General features: G+C 45.2%; 1 protein-coding gene across 1 annotated transcript in view; it reads right to left on the bottom strand.

The window, feature by feature from the left end:
* WDR25 (WD repeat domain 25) overlaps positions 1–21979 on the bottom strand; it is a 144365-nt gene that overhangs the window by 42094 nt on the left and 80292 nt on the right. The window contains exons 3-4 of the mRNA XM_063089669.1: positions 16048–16195; positions 5351–5481 (exon numbers count right to left, since the gene is read on the bottom strand). Coding sequence (XP_062945739.1) covers positions 5351–5481; positions 16048–16195 — 279 coding nt within the window. The remainder of the gene's footprint in view (positions 1–5350; positions 5482–16047; positions 16196–21979) is intronic.

The following is a 21979-nucleotide window of genomic DNA, read 5'->3' as shown; positions in this document are numbered from 1 at the left end:
CCACTCACCATCTTCCCTTCACCTCCTGGGAGCTTGTTAGAAATGCAGAATCTCATCCCCACCCCAGACCTGCTAAAACAGACTCTTGGATCCTAATGAGAGTACCAGGTGCTCTCCTACACGTATGAGTTTGAGAAACTCTACTTCAGAGATCACCTTGTCCTGCCCCTTTACTACACCACTTAGGAAAACGTGGTTTGGAGAGGCTTTTGCCTAAAGGATTTGCCTAGGACCACCCAGCTGAGCAAGTGGTAGAGGGAGGACATGAGCCCAGGTATCCTGCAGTTGAGGCCAGGGGCACTGGAGGACCACAGGGGCTTCTGGAGAGAGGAACCCCCCAAAGTACCATGAAGACCACAGCCATCCTGGGTTCCAGACCACACCCTGTTCAAGCAGACTGCTGGGAGGAAACAGAGTCAGGGAAGTCCATGCAGCGGCAGTAAGCCAGCTCTGAGTAAGCATGCTCAGGGGGCTTGAGCAGAACAAACGCATCCTGTCAACCTGCTGGAAATGAAGTCAGGCACTCTGCAGTGATGAGATGGGCTCCACTAATCCAACCCAACACAGAGAGAGAGACATGGGCCAAGAAAAAAAGACATGGGAGCCAAACAGCCCATTTGCTATAATGAATTGGGCTGGACTGGAGAAGTCCAGAATCCTGACATTTATCATTTGGCTAAGTTTAAGGAATCATCAAATCTCATGACTGGAAAGTGGCTTAAAAGTTATCTGTTCCAACTGCTCATCAGACCCCGTACCCTGAGATCCCAGCCAGAGGCTGTCTGGCCCTGCTGCCATCCTTCAGCAGTAGGCTCACTAGCCTCCATTCTGTCAGCAGAAACCTGCTCCTTACCTTCAAAGTGCTGACTTGCTTGGATCCAGCAATTTGAGTTCTGGGACTCCAGCTTAAAGAATCGAATCCCAGATATGGAAAAAGCTAGATACAGAAAGATGTTTCTTACAGTGGAATGTATAATACAGTAAACCTTGATAGTTTGGAGGTTATAACGAGAGAAACAACTTATTCATCGCTGACTGAAGAACAGTTCTCTGCCATCTGGAAAAGACAATCTCTGAGCACTTGGTTTTGCAAGGATATACACAATAGGGTAAGGCATACGGGCACCCACTTTGCCAGCCAGTTCAGGAGGATTAGTCCTGACAATTAATAGGTGGACCGATATCACAACTGGATCTCTCTATACCAAGGGTCCCCCAGATTGAAAATAGTTTTGGCTCTGCAGGCCATGTGGTCTCCATTGCAACTACTTGACTCTGCCATTGTAATGTGAAAGCAGCCACAGACAGTCCATAAAAGTGATTGTGACTGTGTTCCAATAAAACTTTATTTACAGAAACAAGCACCAAGCCCAGTTGAGCCTTGTGCGGTGGTTTGCTGACCACCAGTCTTGACCCTCACATCTATCCATTTAAATGGCAAAAAACATTTTTAATATGCTGTATGTTGAACCTAGGGAAATGGTTTAATAACTGAAAATATCCATTCATCTGATTCATTCAATCTATAGGTATTTTTAAGTGTCTGCTTATGTCAGACACTGTTCTGACTACTGGGAATAAGATAAGCAGCAGGTCAGGAAGGCATACTAAGTCAAAGGAATATTATGCAAGAGTTTGTAATAACAAACTTATAATAAACCTTATAATACTTGTGAAAAGCAAAATATAAAATTGTGTATAAAAATAAGACCAGTGTTTTTATTTTTTAAAAAAAAAAAAAAACAGGGTAAAAGAACAATGAAAAAAACATCAGAACATTACCAATGTTTACCTTTGGCTGGCTGAACTATCCCTCCTTTCTCTTTCCCTGAATTTTCCAATTTTGTCACATGATCACAAATTACTGTTATAAAAAAACATTCTTTCCCCATTGTGTATAAAAGGGGAGATTTGACTTGATTTTAAGCTAAGGGCTGTGTACTTCCTGGTTCCACCTGCAGTTCCCACTGCTGTCCCTAAAGGCAGTCAGAAAAAGCCAAACTGCTCACTGCTGGATGTTCGTACACAACGCCCAGGCTCCGGTGGCAAGTTCAGCACCTTGGACAGAGCTACACACTCCATGGGAGTCCACAAGGCTCAAAAGCGAACAGCCCCAGGTTGGGAGCCCCTGGAGGGTATGGTACCTGTGCCTTTCCCCCCTGATCCCCCTGCTGAGTCCATATGACACACTTGGGCAACACCTGTCAAAGCAGGAAAGAGTGTTGTCCCCTGAGTCCAGCTGATGCAAATGGAACTAGCCCTGTGACCCAGCGTGGGAGGATTGTTGGTAAAAAGGAAGTAAAAACAAATATTGCACAGATCCATTTACCCACATTATTAGCTTGGGAGAGACCCACAAACATGCCAATACCAGTCACAGCAACATCTGTTTCTAATTGCTTCTCCCCCAGCATTTTCAGAGCTCATCAGCTGGCGTCTGCCCTAGGGGAAAATCTGATATTTTTAACAAACTCTTAAATCAGATGGCATCCTTGGTGAGTAATTTCTTATATATTTGGTCTTCAAGCCTAAAAACAGTAAGTTTACCTTTAAGGGACGTGGCAGTCAGAAGAGGCTGGGTAATCAGGAGGTCCTGCTTCAAATGGTATGACTAAGAGTTTCCAACTCATACAGCACATTAAAATGTTTTCTTTCATTTATCATGTATTTATATTCTAAATATAAAGTGTTCTGGCATTTTTTTTTTTTTTAAATTCCACTGTGTCCACTTCTTTATGGGTAATTTTCCTCTTGTTTCCAAATATTTTTGTAAAAAGTTTCTTTGTAAAAACAAAAACGTTACGACTTTTTTTTTTTTAAGAGTACATCTATCTGTGCTCCCATTTGAGAAGTACTTTAAGCAAGATCTTATCTATGGACAAAACTTTCTATTCTCTTTAAAGAAAAGGGTCTCTATTTTTAGGTTCTCCTCTTTCAACAGCCTGTTCGGAAGGGGCCTTCCTGTACAGACCAGTCTGCAGCATGCAGACGAATTCGAAACCTGGGCCTTGGAGGATCTGTCTCACCTTCTTCCATCCGGACCACGTGGAACAGCCTCTGCTCAGGATAGACCTGCTTGTAGGCTGCACCCATCCAGAACAGGGGCAGGAGACACCCTTGCAGGTGGGATGCCTTTAGGTAGAAACTTTTAATCCTACAGATGCAGCAGGATAGAACCCTTGGGTGGGAGCACTGAATCCCCTGAATCCCGAATGGAGGAAGGCCCTCTCTCACATTCTGCACCTCCTTCTTTCATAGTCAAGTTCAACACAGGTTGAACAGGGTATCAAGAACCATGCTGTGGGACTCAAGTGGTTGTGTCTCCTTCAGAGGAGGGCAATGCTTCTCAAATTTTGACAACACACCCTCCGCAAGTCATGGAACCACTTAGAGGCAGCCAGGCCCTGGCTCTTCCTCTGGCGAGCCTCACCTGCATTTCTACCTCTCTATCTCCTCCATGGCCACCATGGTCAGGGCTCACTACCCCTCCCTGAGTCCCTCCTCAGCAGCCCTGCTCCAAGCACCCCCGCTCACAAACCTCCTATAGCTCCCTATCAAACCAAGACACACGGCATTGAAAGTCTCTCTGTCTGAACCAGTCCTGCTGCCTGGAGCCCATGCCCTGCCAAGTCCAGTTGGTCACTGGTCCCCACACACATCTCGTATTCCTACCTCTTGTATTTGCATACCCCGCATGACTGCCTTCCCCCTTCATTCACTCATTCAGTCAACCACAACTTACCAAGTGCCTACTATGTGCTAGGTACAATTCTAGAAACTGGATGTCAACAGCAAAGATACAAAAATCCTTGCCCTTGGGGGACCTGATCACACCTCTCAGCATTGGACAGATCATTTAGGCAGCAAGTCAACAGAGTAACCATTATTCTTTCAGAGGGAGAGAAGAAATCTAGGGTGATTAGAGGGGGGAGGGGGAGAGATTGGACAAGGGGCATAAAGAATAATTACGATTTGTAACAATATATATGCTAGTAATATTGATTTGATCAACATATCTAAATGTTGAACCCCTAAAATATGTATAATCAATTTAGATTCAATAAAAATTAAAAAATAAAATTAAAATTTAAAAAAAAATTTTAAAGGCACCAAAAAAAAATCCCTAAACTCAAAGGGTTTACATTTGAGTGGAGGGAGACAGGCAAATAAATGAACACATAAAATCCACAGTATGCCAGGCGATGACATATGCTATGGAGAGAAATAATGGGACAAGTGAATGCCAGGGTGAGGTGGGCAGGTTGGCAGGAAAGGCCTCATTGGAGAGGTGACATTTGAGCAGGGCCCCATAGGAGGAAGGGGGCTAGCCCCTGCATAGAAAACTGGGAGAAGAGCATTCCAGGCAGAAGGAGCAGCAAGTGCAAAGGCCCTGAGGCAGGAATGTGCTAGTGGGTTCTCAGAAGGCAAGGAGATTAGTGGGGCTGGAGATGAGAAGAAGGTGAAAGAAGATCACACAGACCATCACAGGGACACTGGCTTTTACCGTGAGTCAGATTAGAGCTTGGAGGGGTCTGACCAGAGGAGTGTCACATCTGACTTACACTGTAACAAATCACTCTGGCTGCTGTGTTGAGAATGGACAGTAAGAGGCAAAGGGGAAAGAGAAAGACCAGGTAGGAAACTAAACTATGGCAATTATCTCAGCAAGAGACAATGATGCCTTAGACCAGAGCTACAGCAGTGGACATGGGGAGAAGTAGTCCAGACTGTGAAGGAAAAACAACAGGTTTGCCTACGGTTTGGGTCAGGGATGATTCTGATGTTTTTGGCCTGAACAACTAGAAGGATGGTGCTGCCATCTATTAAGTGGGGATGGCAACAGGAGCAGCAGGTTATGGTAAAGGTGGAAGTGGGAATCAAGACCAGCCCTTAAGCCCCAAAGGGACAGCGACTCCTCTGAGAAGCCTTACCGCAGCAAGGTGAAAGCACTCACCCGCTCTGAATGCTGGCCCCTCCCTTCCTCTCTTTCTCACACATGCACAGAGAGCACTTCTTTGCATCAGAATTATCATATCTATACATTATTCCCTTGGACAACCAAAGGCTGATTCATTTTATATCATCTGGAAGCATCTGCACACAGTAGATGCTGAACAAATAGTTTTAGTGATACGCTACATAGAATTGCACCTATGATGTTTTAATAGTCTAGCAACTCAAGAATGTTCTTTCAAAACATCTAAAAATTATGCTTAGCACCGATTAAATATTAAGTGGTAATTATTCCATCTCAAGGGTCCTTTATATAGATGCTGACCTGCCCCCAGTTATTCAAATTGTCAAGGCAAGCTCTCCTGTGGAAAGACCAACCTAGGAAGATGGGTGTTACCTTGCCAGTCCTGATGTCCCAAGCTTTCATTTCAGAGCTGAAACCTCCACATAAAAATATATTGTGGTCCTTTGGATAAAATTTCAAGGTAGTGATTCTAAAGCCACTTTGACCACTGAATAGCTGAGTTCCTACAACACAAAAAGAGAAAAGAGGGTTAGAAAATACTTAGATCACAAAGTAAGTATCTTGAAACTAAGATGCCATCTGGTATGGAGCTGATGGGCAAACATAGTTCATCTGGGCCTGATGCTGCCCAATGGAGACTTTCTGGAAATACCATAGAGGCAGCAGCAACATTTGCCTTCCTTCTCTGGCCAGCCCCACCTTGACTGGCACAACTCCCCCTGGCCAAAGCTACATGGCTGGATCAGTGAATGATACCTGTCATGTAATCTGTAAGCATTACACAGATTAACTCACTTACACTGCATGCTGACCCTATGCCCACATTATAGCTGAAAACAACAAGGCTCAGGGAGATCAAGTAACATTTCCAAGGCTTCACAGTTAAAACAGTAGATTATTTACCTGGGAGTCTAAAAAACCAAAAGCAGGATTGCTTCAAGGTGATCTTTTTTCAGGATAAGCTATCTTACAACTATGCCCTTATATTAACGGATGAATGGTTTGCTATAGGGCATGGTAGGTGTAGGGGCCCTGATACACTAGGTGATAGATGAGAGTAGCCATCACAGTGGTCCGAGTCACCGAATAGAAAAGGGGGTGTAGACCATCAGGAGTTTCACTGGCTGTACAGATATCCAGACAGTCTTCGTCCTTTACATGTCTGCCATAAAACTGTTGTCAAGCATTTACATGCATTGTGTAAATGTTTGTGTGCACAAATATATACATGCTTGTAGGGTGCGGAAACTGGTTTTTTTGTCACTATGATCTTTCAGAGGTAAGCTATGTAAACTTCAGTAGTGTCCATCATTTGGGGCAGGTCAAAGCCAATGCTCCTCCCACCACCCAGTGCTGCCTCTGTGTCCCAGAACACTGACTGGAATTCTCACCTGTTCACACTTAACCTGCTTGAACCTGCATCAAGTCTGAGTGCTGCCCCTGCACATATCCCCCAGGGGCCGGGCCCACACACCAAGCATGGTGCCTGCTACTCACTGCACCAGCCAGAAACATGGAGGAGGCTTCCCTCAGAGATGTCCCAAGGGTTCCCATAGCCCAGGAGGGAAAACCTTGACTGCCTTTCGCCCACAGAAACTTCTCCACTGGACTGAGGCAGTGGGCTGTTTAAGGATACAAGAAGCTGGTGGCTAAGAAGGAGACCAAGCATAATATGCCATTTATTAAGAGTATCTATGAACCTCTTAAAATAAAATCATTAAAAATCATGTGAGTTATCCTATTTTTAGTAAGAGCAACAGAACTGAATATGCTTCTTTTTTTTTTTTTTTTTTTTCCTTTAATGTAGGGAACTTTCTGTGATTCGGTGATTCAAAAGTTGCCTGGTTGAGGCTTCAGTTTTTCCCGTGAACTCTGTCAGAGCAAAAAGTTTCCTCCCAGAGATGCATGGACCCGGATGGAAGATGTTGGACACACAGGAGACATTTTCCACTTCCACATGCCAGTTATGTAAAGGATTTTGTGAACGTTTTACTAGTAAAGCTCCATTTTCCCTAATGTCAAATACGGCTCCTGCAACTAATCAGAAGGTATTATTGCATTCTTGCATTTTTAATAACCCAGCTCAAAATCAACTGAAATTTTCATTTAAAGGATTTTAAAACAGATTAGAAAAACACTGTTCCCGATGTTAAGGGTGAAGATATTAGAGTTTTTAATAAGCGAGACACACTGTTTTGGGCAACAAAAATCGCATAACAGTGGGAACAATTAAAAACTTCTGTTTTCAAAATGTTCTCTCCGTAGTACAAATTTTTTAGCAAGCAGGTATTCTCTCATCCTTTGTTAGTGTCACCTTTACATTGATGGATGGTTAACTGTGCTGACTTTTTTTTTTTAAATATCTTGTAGGGGCCTAAATTGGCAGTCACTTGTCATCAGAGAAAATTTTGGAAATACTTGACTTTTTGTAATTGAAGAATCTATACCTCTTTAAGCTCCACAAGCCCCTTAGCTATTTTGCTACAAGATGCAATGCATGTAGCACAAAAGATTTCCAGGCCTTCCTATGTCATCACAATGCTGTCAAGAGCCATCCACTCCAGATCACATAATCCACAATGGTGAAGGGACTGCAAACAGCAGCCTAGCTGTCCAACCCAAGGGGAGCAGTTATGGCAAATATAGTTCTCTGCCCTACCAAATGTTGAAAAGCCATTTAAAACTGGAATTACAGGATGGACAATGCTGGATACCTGGTTCTTTAATTATAAGAATATTAAATAGGAATTGATGTGGACAAAGACTGAGAAGAGATTCACCAAAATGAATTGTTCTAGAAGTAATAAGATAACTTTTTAAATTATACCAATATTTTTGTCAAAATATTGTTTTACTATAATTTTTTTAAGAAGTCATCAGGGAAATGAGCAGGCTTGTGAGTGGTCTTGGTTCTATCTCCTTCTCTCATTAGGTCAGCAAATAACACTCTCAAGTAAACAAAAAAAAATCACTTCTCGGTGAATTAATCTAATGGAAAATCTTGTATTTCTCAAATTCACTCTTCTTTTTCTTTCCTGAAACTCATCTGGAACCCAAGCTCTTCCCTGCCTTTTAAGCTACAGTTGGTGATCAGAAACCATGACATGCCTAGTGAGCAAGTCCCCCAGCCTGGGGAGAACGGGGAGGAGGCTGCCTCCCTTGGTCCCCATGTGACCCGGCCAGAGACTCGGAGCAGCACTGTGGCAGGCCTCAGGGAGTTTCTCAGCCAAGTGGCTGGGGGCTCATCTAGAGGCTGAGGGTGGGGACCACTATCACGTCCCCTCAACAGAAAAGGAGGGCACAGATGCCACTGCAGCCCCCACTCCAAGAAGGTCCAGACGGGCCAGAAGTCTTTTCTCCCAATGGAGACAACTGTGCCTATTGCTGAGAACATGCAGTGGCTGGCTTGTTCATTTGGAATTCACCACCAATCCTGGAGAAAATTTTTTCCTTGTTTTTGGACCATAGCATATAACCATATGCTTAATTTCAGAAATGGCAATGAATTATCCACTTTTTTTTTCAAAAATGCAGTGGTACAGTCTTGCCAATAACAGGAAGAAAGAAGAGAGGAAAAGTGAAAGTTGAATTGCAAAAAGACAATGATTAAACTTTTTTGCTATAAAAAAATGTATTTCTGAATGTTGCTTTTCCTCAACCCCCTAAAGAGACTGGGAATCTGTCTTTTAAGTACTAAAACTTCCTAACTGGAAGATGAGCTATAGTATATGTATTCTTCCTACTTTTATTTATAATATCTAAACATTTACTATTTTTCTTTGTTCAGAGAATCCAAAACTAAAAGATTTTTCTATTTTTTAATAAGCTTCCACATACCTAATGAAAACACTAAGGGAAAAATTCTGCTAAGTAAGAAGGTCTCAAACAAGACTTGGGTTCAGAAATCAGGACCCTAGCCATCATCATCTGGCATGACATTTAAAGTGGGAGGAGTTAAGAGCCACACAGAGCCAGGTCCCACCCCAGCTCTGTCACTTCCAGCAGAGGACCTTGGGCAAGTCCCCTCCCTGTTGTGTCTGATGCCCTCATAAATGTAAGGCTGTCGTGGAAGCTAAATGCAACATGGTACAAAAGCATTCTATAGAGCATGTCCAACAGCACACAACAGGAAGCTATTATGGTTTGAAAATTAGACCCCAAATAATCAAACTCATCCTTGGTTAAATTAAAAGTTAAAACCAAGGAATACAGTTATTAACAGCAAGAGCCTTGAGAAATTAATGATTTTTGAGCTTTTGTCATACAGCTTTGGGAACACAATGCCCTGGGCTGGCCTTTACACTTGTTAAAGAGATATGGATAAAGGCTGGAAAATATCTTTCGGTGAAACATCTTGAACATGAACATTAGCCATGCTGGAGAAGAAGGTCTTTTCTTGTCAGATTTATTCTTACTCTCTACCTTTTCATAAGTTGAGTAACTTGTTTATCATCCCCTCTCCTGGGCAACAGGACTTTAAGCACAACAGTTAGTCATTATGTAATCTTTAACCTTGAGAATATCTTGCTTGTTTACCTGTTTGTTGTAGAAAAGTCTCTTTATTCACTGTTTGCTTATTATAGGAAACTGAGTTTTAAAATATTTAATCCAGTGACACTGACTTTATTGATATCATTATAATGAGCTCAACCAGTATAAAAACTGTTAGGATTTCCTTGGAGTTAGGAAAAATCATCTCTTTCCTCCTTGAATCAGTAATGATACAAATAAAAAATAAATTATCACTAAAGCAAAAACATGTTTAAAACACAATGCAGAAACTCAGCTTGTTCTCTTGACAACATTATTATGACCAATGCTTCCCATCCCCAATATTACTGTGTCATGACACCTGGTAACACTGGACAGGTAACTCCTCAGAGCTGCCACTCCTTCTTTCTCAGGTGGAGACAGCAAGCTCCCGTGAGGTGACCACCCATGTGGCCGGGACAGCACTGCCTGGTATTTGATCCAGGTCCAGTGAAATGCAAGTATAGGTCCCCAAGAAAGAGAAAGGAAGTTCATGCCCTCCCCTCCAGGGTGCTCAGAGGCTGCTTTGGCCAAGTAACTCACAGTCCGGGAGGGGGAGATGACATTTATCATGAGCCTATTACCTCCAGGCCTGTCTGAGCTTGCTCGTGTCACACCACGACCCAGGTGGTAAGCATAATTAACCCATTTCTCACAGCTGGGGACATGGAAGCTCAGCGAGGTGAGAGACCCCCCAGGGCCACACAAATGAGCCACATTGAGACAGACGAAACGTGTCTAATCTCAGAGCCCAGCTCTCTGCATACCCACCAGTTTCACGACCTTTCCTTCTCCTTAGCTCTTTGTTCACATCCACAGACTCACGACCATGTAGGAAAAATGTTGACAAGGGAAAGCTTATGTTGTTGGCTCGTGGTAATTGAGCTTGTGTTCCCAGGCAGTAGGCATATGACTCATTTCACTAAAATCAATATCGTTACACTCATCCTCTGGGAAGTATTCAGCCAGCTGTAAATTTAACCATCCTGACTCACAGTTAACAAGAAAAGGAGCTTACTAACTTTCAAATCAAACTCTATGTATCAGAAACACGGGCCACGTTCGGACGCTGGGCAGAGGCCTGGGAGGGCTGTCGGCTGACAGCATGTTCCCTGTCAGCTGGGGGCCTCTGGTTCGACCAGCAATCCTCGCAGAGCCTGGTATCCTCATCTGTAAAACTGGGATCATAAAAACTATTTTAAAAGGTTGTTGTGAGAATAAAAAATAATATATGTAAGAGTAAGCCCCAGACAAATGATAGAGCCCAGTAAACAGTAGCTGTAGCAGCAGTAATAGTAATAACAGAAAAAATAGTAGTCATTGTAGTCTTTTTTCTTATACCAAGTTCAACCACAGCTTTTAATAACTGAAATTCTCAAAATTGAAAAAAAAAGAGAGTGAGTCCTAAACTTGCAAACAAGGTACGCTCCAACGGTGTACTTGTAAGTTGATTTTCTGGAACTCAGAATTTACTGTTCAACAGCAAACGTGGTAACTGTGTTTAGGCTCCAGAGTCAGTGGATAAAGGTGGCCTTACCCAAGGAAGGAGTCACACTGTGATGCAATAGCAACTGAACCCACACAGACACAGCATCACCACTGGACACTGATGGCAATGAATAAAGTAATACTGTAGGTTAAAAACCACCTATTATTTATCCCGAGGGCTGGCATGAGTTAAGTCAGAAGAGGGCATCAAAATAGAGGTTTATGGAAATGCAGAAGGGCTCAGGATACTTTCCAAATTGCTAGATAAGGGGCTGGCATGGTGTTTTAATGACATTTAATAGCACACGACTTCATATTCATATCTAGCAGCAGTTTCTCACTCCAAGGCTGAGACAGGAGATAAATTCTTTTCAGAGAGAGAGACAGGATCACGTGGGAATGGAGGCCGGTGGCAGGGTCTGAAGAGGGCATGGCCTCAGGAAGCAGGAAAGGGGAGCCATGAGGGCATTATCAAAGAGCTTAGGGAAAGTGGTATAGCGGTGACAAGGGAAAGAGGCCTCAGAAGGAGGAGTCTGCGGGGGATCCCGCTTGCAGCAGAGGGAGGGAACTGGGTGGGCAACTGTCCACCAGGCAAGGCAGCACTGAAGGCAGGAGCTGGGAAAACCTTCGGCAGCTCAGACCTCATTGGCTTGTGGAGCCCTCTCAGCCTCTGCTTCTGGATCAAGTGGCAACAAACCCCAGGACTACAGGAGCAAATACATAAAAAGCGTCAGATGCTCTGTGAACCTGCCCACTAGCCGGAGGCTTGGGACACAGCAACACTCGCTGTGTACTTCCTTCCTGCTCTCTGTGGGCACCTGAAGGACACCTAACCAAGTCCTTCTAAATGTGCTAGGGAAACTCAAGCCATGGTGCTTGAAAGCCCAAAGGAGAAGCCAAGACCCCTCTGCAGCACTTCTTCTGAGGGCCAGTGGACGCAGCACCCCTTTAAAGGCTTAGCCCAACAAGGATCCTCCTTCTGTGGCCCCTGCTCCAAGGCCCCATGAGCTCCTGGCACTCTTCGCCATGGTTTTCATTTGGATGCTTCTCACCCTTCCTATGCCAAGTGTTCTAAAGTCATCAACGCTAACACTTCTCCTGCTAGAGCGTGCTGTCGATAGCTGGAGAAGCATCCTTCAGCGGATCACTTAATCACAGGGATCATTCAAGATCAGTCTGGGGCACTCCTTCCTCCCCTGAGGCCCCTCGTTATCCTCTGCAACTGGAGAGCAGCTGCAGGGAGTCAGGCTAAATAAACTGTTTGTCCATGGCAGGGAAACAGACGTGGGGAGCGCATGCCACTCCCATGCCTCAACAGCAGAAACCTCTGCCAGTCGCACAGGCGCAAGTTGAATCCCAGCCCTGTTGTTTCTTGAGGGTGGCCTCAAGAAAGTCACCAAACACTCTAAGCCTCAGTTTCTGGATCAATAAAATGGGGATAAAAACACTCCCCTCAAAGGCTAGTGGGGAGAATAAACATGTCACATAAACAAAGGGTCTAGAATCAACTCATTCATTTTACTGATGCAGGCCAGGCAGCGTGCTGGAAACCAGAGCTACACAGCCCAGGGCCTGGCCCACAGTGAGGGCTCAAACGATGTGTCACTCCCTTTTTCCTTAGAGTTTCTGAGATGGAGACCCCAATCATGATGCAAAAACAAGGGAGGCACCAGAAGACACTTCCTGGAAAACAAGAGACATGGTCATTTATGGGTCCAGCCCCAGGTGGCCACTCCTTTCCATACACCACAATCCCCCATCAGAATACACAGGGACATGCAGAGCAGGAGGAGCCAGCCAGGGGCTGAGGACAGCCAGGCTGCAGGCAATGGGCATCCCAGGGAAGAGGGACATAGACCTCCCCCAGCAATCAGTGCCTGGAGCTCTGGAAAGGGTCAGGCTGAAGGGTGGGTTGTGGGTATCCACATACCCACCCCAATTCCCTAATAAATGGCACATAACATCCATCACAAGGAGGAAGCTGTTACATCCCTCCCTACCACCACCACCATGAAGAAGGGAAACATGGAGGAGAAGCTGGGACAGCCCAAGGCCTCCTCATGGTCTGCTGCCCAAGGCTCACAGTAAGCTGGGTGGGGAGATCATTGGGGGCTTTTGGAACTGACCCATCAAAGCAGCCCTACTTGAGAAAATGGTCCAGTTCAGCAGGAACAAGGGCCTCATGGGGCAGTGACAGAGAAGGGGAAGAGGCACCCTTTACTGAGGACCTACCATGTGCCAGGCATTCTACAAAGTGCCTCTGCATACATCACTGTAGCTATTCCCCACAATAGCCCCTAGCCAGGCACTGATGCAGATGTGGAGGAGAAGTACCACTCCCAGGTGCCCGCTCAAGCAGGGGAGGAGCCGCATCTCCACCCACCCCTGCCCCTTCTCACACAGTGCTGCCTCCAACAGGTGACCCAAACATAACAGGAGAGCTAACCTATGCACAGGAAGGACAGGGTGCCCTGCCTGGCCAGGTCCCTGGGGGCTCCAGGGAGAGGAATCTCCTTTGCAGACCAGAGATGCAAAGTGCAGAGGCCCTGCGTACCCTGCCACAGCAGCCTTAACAGCCAGCTCTTGATGGGGGACTGCCTGGGGGGCTTGGATCCACCTAAAACATGACCAGGACCGATTAGAGCTGAACAAGCTCTAAGGGGGATTTGAGGAGATGGGCTGAGTTGGTATGCAGGACAGCTGACTCATAAAGCTGGTGACACTCAAGGCCCGGGTGGAGTCCGGCCATCCTTCCCTGAGGTGGCCTCTGCCTAACGACACAACAGAGAGGCGTCAGGAAGATTACAGACTGAAATAGGAGCACCAAAAATAATTAATCTGAGAGCAGATTTTATTTAAGTGTTGATTCATGGTTGTTCTATAAGCCAACAGCCTGTCAGAAATATAAATTAACGAGATAAAATGTTGCTGGCCCTCCATATTTCAGGCCAAGTATTGACATTTTAGAATCCACAGATTTTTAACTGTATTGATTGAGAACACCAGGATAAATGGCCTTGGCGCCAAATTCCCATTAACGACAATGGGCACCGAGTGACTAATTCCCAAAGCACTGCGGTGAGAACGCCCTGCATTGCCTTCTCCTGGCAGGGAGCTCTAATTAGATTGAAATGAAAAAGCCAAATCACCAAGGGCGGAAAAAGACAGACTGAGTAAAAAGGGAGATCAGACTCGGTGAAGAGAAAGGATGAGACAAGTCAATTCAGGACAAAAGCCACAGGGGCTGCACAAGCCCACCCCTCAGCTAAAGAGAGCACCCAACAAAAGTCAGGTTGGGGAGGTGGGCAGAGATGAGGTGGGAGACGTGGATGGAGCCCTTCCCACCCCAACAGCCCTGATGGGCTTCACTGCCCTGAGTAGGAGGGTCCAGCAAGGGTCAGCTTCAGCTCTGTCTCATTCATATATGCTCTGAGAAGCTGCTCTGAGCCAGCCCTGGCCAGATGATGGAGACACAAAGACCACCAGGACAGGCCCCCATCCTCACGGAGCTCCCACACTAGCAAGAGAGATGGACACAGAAACCAACAATCACCCTCAACAGAAGAGGCCCTGTCCAAATCCCTCAATCATAACCTCCCAGGGATAAAGGATGTCCAACACGCTCTCCACTGCAGCCCTAGCACCAGGTCCTGCACATAGTAGGCGTGCAATAAATAATTGCTAAGTGGATGAAACTGGACCTTCCACAGATGAACGCGGTGGAGAAGTCCTCAATTGCCTCCCCAGCTGGATGGCAACACCCTGGGGGACAGGGCCTTGCCTTTCTGAACACACCCAATATGCCACAGCTGGAGGGGCACGCTGAGCCCAGGGCAGTTCTACCACCAACTGGGCAAGGCATCCCACTTCCCCTCCTCCAACTCTCCACATGGGCACAAGTGAGTCACACGGACAAGCTGCAGCTCACAGGGAGGCCGGCCCAAAGCAGAGACCAAGCCAGGATTCCTGCCCGCTCCAAACTCAGCAGAGGCCCCCTACTGCCACCTACTGTGGCATCCCTCACTTTTCAGGCAGGAGGACCTTCTCCGAATGTCTAAAAATTTCAGAACTCCCCCAACACCCTCACCCACACCCACCCACAGACAAAATGGCATGTGGTTGTCTAACATTTACTGATTGAGAAAATAATGATGACAAAGGGCCACTATAAATCCATTAATGTTATCATATGAATTTGATTTGAGTAAACAGACAGCATTACCCACATCTGAAAAGCAATGACACAGGTGTCAGTGAGGTTGCTTGCCACTCCATGGGCAGTTCCGTACCCACATATGTTCACGGGACCCACACACTCACGTGGGTGCTACCCTCTGGGAGTTGAAAGAAGCTGGGTTAGGAGTTGGGTGGCATAGCTTTGAATCCCAGCACCACCACTCCCTGGCTCTGTCCTCTTCTGTAAACCCCAGAAAGAACCCTGGTCAGGGGCTGCAGCTGCAGTACATGCTAACAGCACCTGCTGCATAGGGTGCACTCAGTGAGGGAAAATTCCTTCCTCTGACTTCCCTGTCTTTCTCACCCTGCTTGTCAAGAGCCCCCTTAGGATTTATCCAGCATGAATCCATCTTACCCAAATGACTTTTCAGTGCGGGCATTAAAGCAGAACTCATCTGAAGACTTTCCTTATGAGTTGGAATCATTCCTTTCAGCCCTTTGACAATAATGAATTGACAGGAATTCTAAACTGATTCCAACCAAAGGACACTGCGATGAAGTTAAATCTATTTCAGTACAAACTGCATGTTAGAAGTTGATTAAAAAGCCACCTCTTTATCCAGCCCCACAGCTTGGGGTTGAGACAACCTTGCGGTTCTGTCCTTTGCTCTGGCTGGCAGAGGCTCACCTCAAACTCTCTGTGGGGAATTGCAGTTCCAATAGACAGTCTAGAAACAGTGAGCATGAGCCTGTCCTAAGGCCCTTCTCCCACTTTCCTGCAACCCTATGCAGCTTTTAGCAGCAGACTTACCAAAGAACCTTCCCCAGCAAGAAAGCTTCCAGCTCATTTCAGGTAATGATACAGAAAAACGCACCTGTTTCGACGTCTGTCAGGTGCAGGGCGAAGTCAAAGCCACCACTGAGGATGCGCCGGCCACAAGGAGACCACTGGGCAGCCCGCACCGCCTCATTGTGCAGGGAATAGGTCTGCAAGCAGCACCCTGAGTCCACAGCGTTCCATATCTACAAGGCAAACACAGTGCCAGGTGTCATAATGGGGGCCTGATCTCCAGGGCTCAGCTCGGCTCCTCTGTTGGGAAAGGGTCTCACAGTGGAATTAAATTCCCATTATTTTACCACCAAAATGAAATCTAGGTGTTAAACTTTTTTTTTTTTTTTTTTTTTTCCCCAGAAATGTAAAGGCTTGGGGATGTGAGTTGGGGGAGTGGGCTTTTGCCAAAACTTTTTCTGGGGTTAAGAAAACAGCATTTCCTGTGTCTGGCACTCACCTACCCCACCTTCATGCCTGCTTCATACCTCCTGGCCACTAAGGAGTCCTGCCCCCTCGGTACTCACAGTCCTATCCTAGTCACACCTATATCCCTGCCATCTGTCCTGTAGTAGACACTGCACAAGGCCGGGCTATATTCATGGGTTCTGTTTTAAGACTGAGATACAAAAAGGAGCCTGTCCCACCAATATTTACAATTGGGCAAAGAGCAAACATCTGCTTTAGGGGTAGCCACCCTTTTTTGGGAGAGAGAAGGTACTGTCCCTCATTCCCACCCTGGCTTTCCATGGGGGAATGAGGCTCATGGGAAAAGCCCCATGTGCATTTAATGACTTCTGGAAAATGATTTAAGATCCAAGTATGGAACTACATATTCCGAGGGCCAGGGCCACTGCGTGCGTGAGATGGCTGGGCTAAGCTTTCCACCAGCTCTCCCAGCAAACTCCACCAACAACCCTGCAGCCCAGAGGAAAGGCCAGAGAGCTCGGAATCTGATGGGGCTGGCCCAGGGCCTGGCAGACAGAGTGCTCAGCAGTGCTAGTCCCCTACCCTCACTGTCACTACAAGATGAAAGAGATGCCCTCACTTACCACCCCACTCCTCCCACCCCACCACTCCTGTCGCTCAGAGGACTCAAATTGAGAAACAGGAAGAGCCCCTGCAACCAGTACATGGGAGTCAGAGCTAAGCACCTCCCACCTGACACTACTGCTTGCCAGTCATGTGACTTGGCTGAGTGGCTTCACCTGTCTGGGCCTCAGTCTACTCTATGAAATGGTGGTAAGACAAGCATTGCCCCAAGGGCAGTAGTGAGGACTAAGGAGGTAATATCTGCACAGTGTGTAGCACCGTGGCTGGCACACAGCAGATTCTCTGACCTCCTTTCAACTACATCAGAAAAACCAGGCTTCATTTTCCTTAATAAGAGAAAAACCCAAACAAACTACACCAACGTACTTCCATGAATCTGATTCTAGGGATAGCCTTCCCATTAAAGACGAGAAAATTCAACCTGCTAAGTCCTGAAGGTTCTCAAAATGCAAGTGATCAGAGTTCTGAAAGCATGTTTCCTGGGAATACGCAAATACCTACATTTAAGAAAATAAGAGGTCCGAGCAGGCTTCAAAGAGTGTTAAGAGAGCTCAGTTCCTTTCTTCCTCACTAGGGGTCAATAGCTAGGGTCTCAAACTGAAAAATCATGAAACAGCAGTATTTACATTTAGAAATACACTCAGGTATAAGAGAAGAAACAGCCAGAAGACTTCAAAATGGAGTGAGAATTAATGGAAGGGAGGCAGACTGCAGGGAACTGCTGTTTTTTCAAAACTATGTGCAAGTATGACTTTAAAAGAAAAAATAAAGTAAAATGATTAACTAGATCTACAAGGTTAACAAGGTGTTATACAGTAAAAAATTAATATTGAGTACATAAGACTAAGTATGATGCCATCTAAGTTTTAAAAACTCATGAAACACTACTTCACACCTATGGCTACTATCAAAAAAACCCAAAATGTAACAAGTGTTGATAAGGACGTGTAGAAATTGGAACACTTGTGCACTGCTGGTGGGAACGTAAAATGGAATAGTATGGTGGTTACTCAAAAAATTAAACATACAATTAACATATGATCCACAATTCCACTTCTGGGTACATATCCAAAAAATTGAAACCAGGATCTCAGAGAGATAGTATACACCCACATTCTTAGCAGCATTATTTATCGTAGCCAAAAGATGGAAGCAGCCAAGCATGCATGGGCCAATGAATGGATAAACAAAATGTGGTTTATCCATACAGTGGAATAATAGTCAACCTTAAAAAGGAAGTAAATCCTGACACATGCTATAACGTAGATGAAACCTCAAGACATTATGCTAAGTGAAATAAGCCATACGGAAAAGGACAAATACTGTATGACTCTACTTATACTTGGTACCCTGAGTAGTCAAAATCATAGAGACAAAAACTAGAATGATGGTTGCCAGGGGCTGGGGGAGGGGGAAATGGGGAGTAGCTGTTTGATGGGTACAGAGTTCCGGAGACGGATGGTGGTGATGGTTGCACAACATCGTTCATGTGCCTAATGCCACTTAAAGGTGGTTAAGATGGTAAATTTTATGTGTATTTCACCACAACTTAAAAAAAGATACACAAAAAAACCAAAATCTTATCCTATCGATTCAGGCATTTGTAGTAAACCTGTACAAACATGCACGGGAATGGTCGTCCCTCCTGGGGACAGAGGGGGTGGGGTAGGGCTGGAGGAAGGACACTGTGCACACTAAGCAGTATCTCCTGGGGGGGCGTGAAGGAGAGGGGGAGAGGAGGAGAGGGGGAGAGGAGGAGAGGGGGAGAGGGGGAGAGGGGGAGAGGAGGAGAGGGGGAGAGGGGGAGAGGGGGAGAGGGGGAGAGGGGGAGAAGGGGAGAGGGGGAGAGGGGGAGAGGGGGAGAGGGGGAGAGGGGTAATGCTCTGAAGCACATAGGCCCAAATGTTTCCATCTAGGGAGCTCATTCATTTATTTCTTCATTCAACAAGTATTTTCTGAGTACCTGCTATATGGCAGGCAGTGTTCAACAGTAAACAAATATGACCAAAAAAAAAAAAAAAACCCTGCCTTTAAAGAGTTTTCATTCTAGTGAGGGAGATAGACACCAAACAAATAAGCCGAACCTATAGTACATAGAGTAGTGGTAAAGACTGATGTTTTAAAAAGTAAGCAGGAAAGGGAGCTATAAGGTCACAAGAAGGGGCTAAAGTGGTGAGCCCGGTGGCCAGGGAGGACCTCTCTGAGAAGGTGACTTTGGAGGAAGATCTGAAGGGGTGAAAAAGACAGCTATGCAGAAATTGGGGAAAGAACCTTATTGGGGAAAGAACCTTCCAGGCAGGAACAGGAGCATGCCTGGCATGGCCAAACAACACCAAGAAGACAAACATCGCTAGAGAGTGAACAAGATGGGGGACAGTAAGAGACGAGGTCAGAAAAGGAGTCACAGCATCCAGGGTCCCGGCAGGTGGGAAAAACAGAGATGAGGGCTGGCTCCACTCTAACAGGACCACTCTGATTGCTGTGCAGGAAGGACAGTGAGGGCCAAGGGGCACACAGGGAGATGATGAGGCTTCTGCAGGAATCCAAAGAAGACAAGGACGGCTTGGACCGGTTAAGGCAGTGGAAAAGTGGCTTACCTTGGAAGGTAGAACTAACAGGATTTCCTTGGACTGGAGGTAGATATGAGGACAAGAGAAAAGCCCAGGACCACTGTCACATTCTTGGCCTGAACACCAAGAGGAACAGAGTTGCAGGGATGAGTCAGCCTACAGGAGGAGCAGGTTTGAAGGGGGAAAGACCAGGAGCTCAGTTCTGAATGACAGAGAGCAGGCAGTTTGATAGATTCATACGGGTGTGATATTCATAAGAGAGGTCCAGGTAGAGGTTGAGCTTTAGAAATCATTGTCATAGAAATGATGTTTCATTCCTAAGCCAGATGAGCTCTCCAAGGAAATAAGCGCAGACAGAGGAGACAGGAGTCCCACGGTCTCAACCCAGGACCTCCAATGTTCACAGGTTGGGAGTTGAGGGAGGAGATGGAGAAACCAGAAAAGGAATCAGAAGAGACCAGTGAGGTGGGAGAAAAAACAGAAGAGGGGTATCGTGGCGGCCAAGAGGAGAGGGTTTTGAGAAGAGACTGGTCAGTATGTCAAATGCTACAGACAGGTTGATCAGATGAGAACTGGGAATGGAGCCCTGGATTTAACAATATGAGCAGCAGGTACGCAGGCATTGCTAGGTTACTTTCTGTACTTTTGAGTATGTTAAAATATTTCATAATTTAATATAAAAATGTTAATGAGGAGGGAGAGGAGAAGAAGAAGAAAAAGGGGAGGGAGAGAAGGAGGGATAAAGGAAGGTGAAAGAAGGGATGGAGAGAGAACAGAAGAAGAAACATAGGGAGATGGGGAGAAGGAGAGGAGGAGCAGTGGGAGGTGGAAGGATCACAGTAGTAATCAAAGAAAGAAGGAAGAAGAAAACTTGAACCCTATGATGCCAAGGCCAAAAGCAGGAAAATGGAACATTTGAGTTCCTAGCCAGGGCCTCCTGAATCAGCCAAGCAAACATGTTTAAGGAGATCCATCAATCTGTGAATTGTCTGATAGCTCTCCTCTGCAGTGAAAAATGCATACATGGCTCTCCTGGTTGATGCATAGAACAATGCTAGCATCAGAATCAATGCAGACCAGTAAGCTACCTCTCAAAGCTACCCAGGGTGAGGGAGAGAAGAATCTTTGCCAGTCGCCCTCTTTAATTGAATTTAATGTTCACTGTCAGGTTTTAAAGATTAATTCCCAAACACTGCAGCAGCCTGAAGTGTCTGCCTTTTTTCAATTAAGTAATTAGAGATCCCAAACTGCCTTCATGGAATTAAGGAGTTAATTCTTCTGTCAAATGTTCTACGATGACTTGATGTATTAACTAGAGACATTCTAAATGTCCAACAAAAGTAATAGATTTGAAAAGAACATGACAAGGAAAACGTGTGCAATCACTCACCCATCCCACATTTACCATGGTTTCCACATCCCAGTTACCAAGACATGGCCCTATCAGGAGTTCCTGAATCTCCTAAGACTGGGAACAGCACCTATTGCTTTAACCACAGGTAATGTTCTTCCTGCCTGCCTGCATTTTTTTTTTTTTTTGACTATAAGAGAAATACAATCTCCTGCAAAATATTCAAACTACACAGAAGTACAAAAAGCAAAATCCCATAGGAATCAACCATGGGATTGTTGTTTCCCTGATTACATTGCAAATTAAGTGTGCTCTACAAAAACAATTTATCAAAAACAGAAATACATAAAGAAGAAAAGTCATCCATAACCCCACTACCTGGAGATAGTGGCTGTCAAACTTTTGGGTGAACCTTTGACTCCTATGTGGCCCCACCCTGCTAGCTCCTGCCTTAGGGACCCTCCTAGTGTAGCACAAGCCTGTGCAGCCAGTGCCCAACCCTTCCCCAAAGGGATGGGATCAGTCCATTTGCCTGCAAAAGCTTTGGTAATCCTTCATGGTGTGCGTGTTCAAGGGCTGGAATTGCATTAAATCTACAGACCAATATGAGGAAACTCCTTAACAATACTTAGTCTTTCAGTCCATAAATAGTATATATCGCTCCGTTTATTTAGATTTTCTTTAATTTCTCTATGCAATAGTTTGTACTTTTTAAATGAAAAGCTCTTGCATATCTTTTATCAAATTTATCCCTAATTATTTCATATTTTGATGTTATTGTAAGTGGTATTTTAAATTTTAATTTCAATTGTTCATTTCTATTATCTAGAAATATAACTAATTTTTGTATATTGACCTTGAATTCTGCAACCTTACTAAACTCACTTTTTAGTTCTAGAAGCTTTTCTATAGATTCAGTAGAATTTTCTGCATAGATGATCATGTCATCTGTGAATAAAGACAGTTTTACTTCCTCCTTTCCAATCTGGATCCTTTTACTTTCT

Source organism: Cynocephalus volans, chromosome 3, assembly GCF_027409185.1.
Source record: "Cynocephalus volans isolate mCynVol1 chromosome 3, mCynVol1.pri, whole genome shotgun sequence".
NCBI lineage: Eukaryota > Metazoa > Chordata > Mammalia > Dermoptera > Cynocephalidae > Cynocephalus > Cynocephalus volans.
This window is presented reverse-complemented; position numbering and strand designations above follow the sequence as displayed.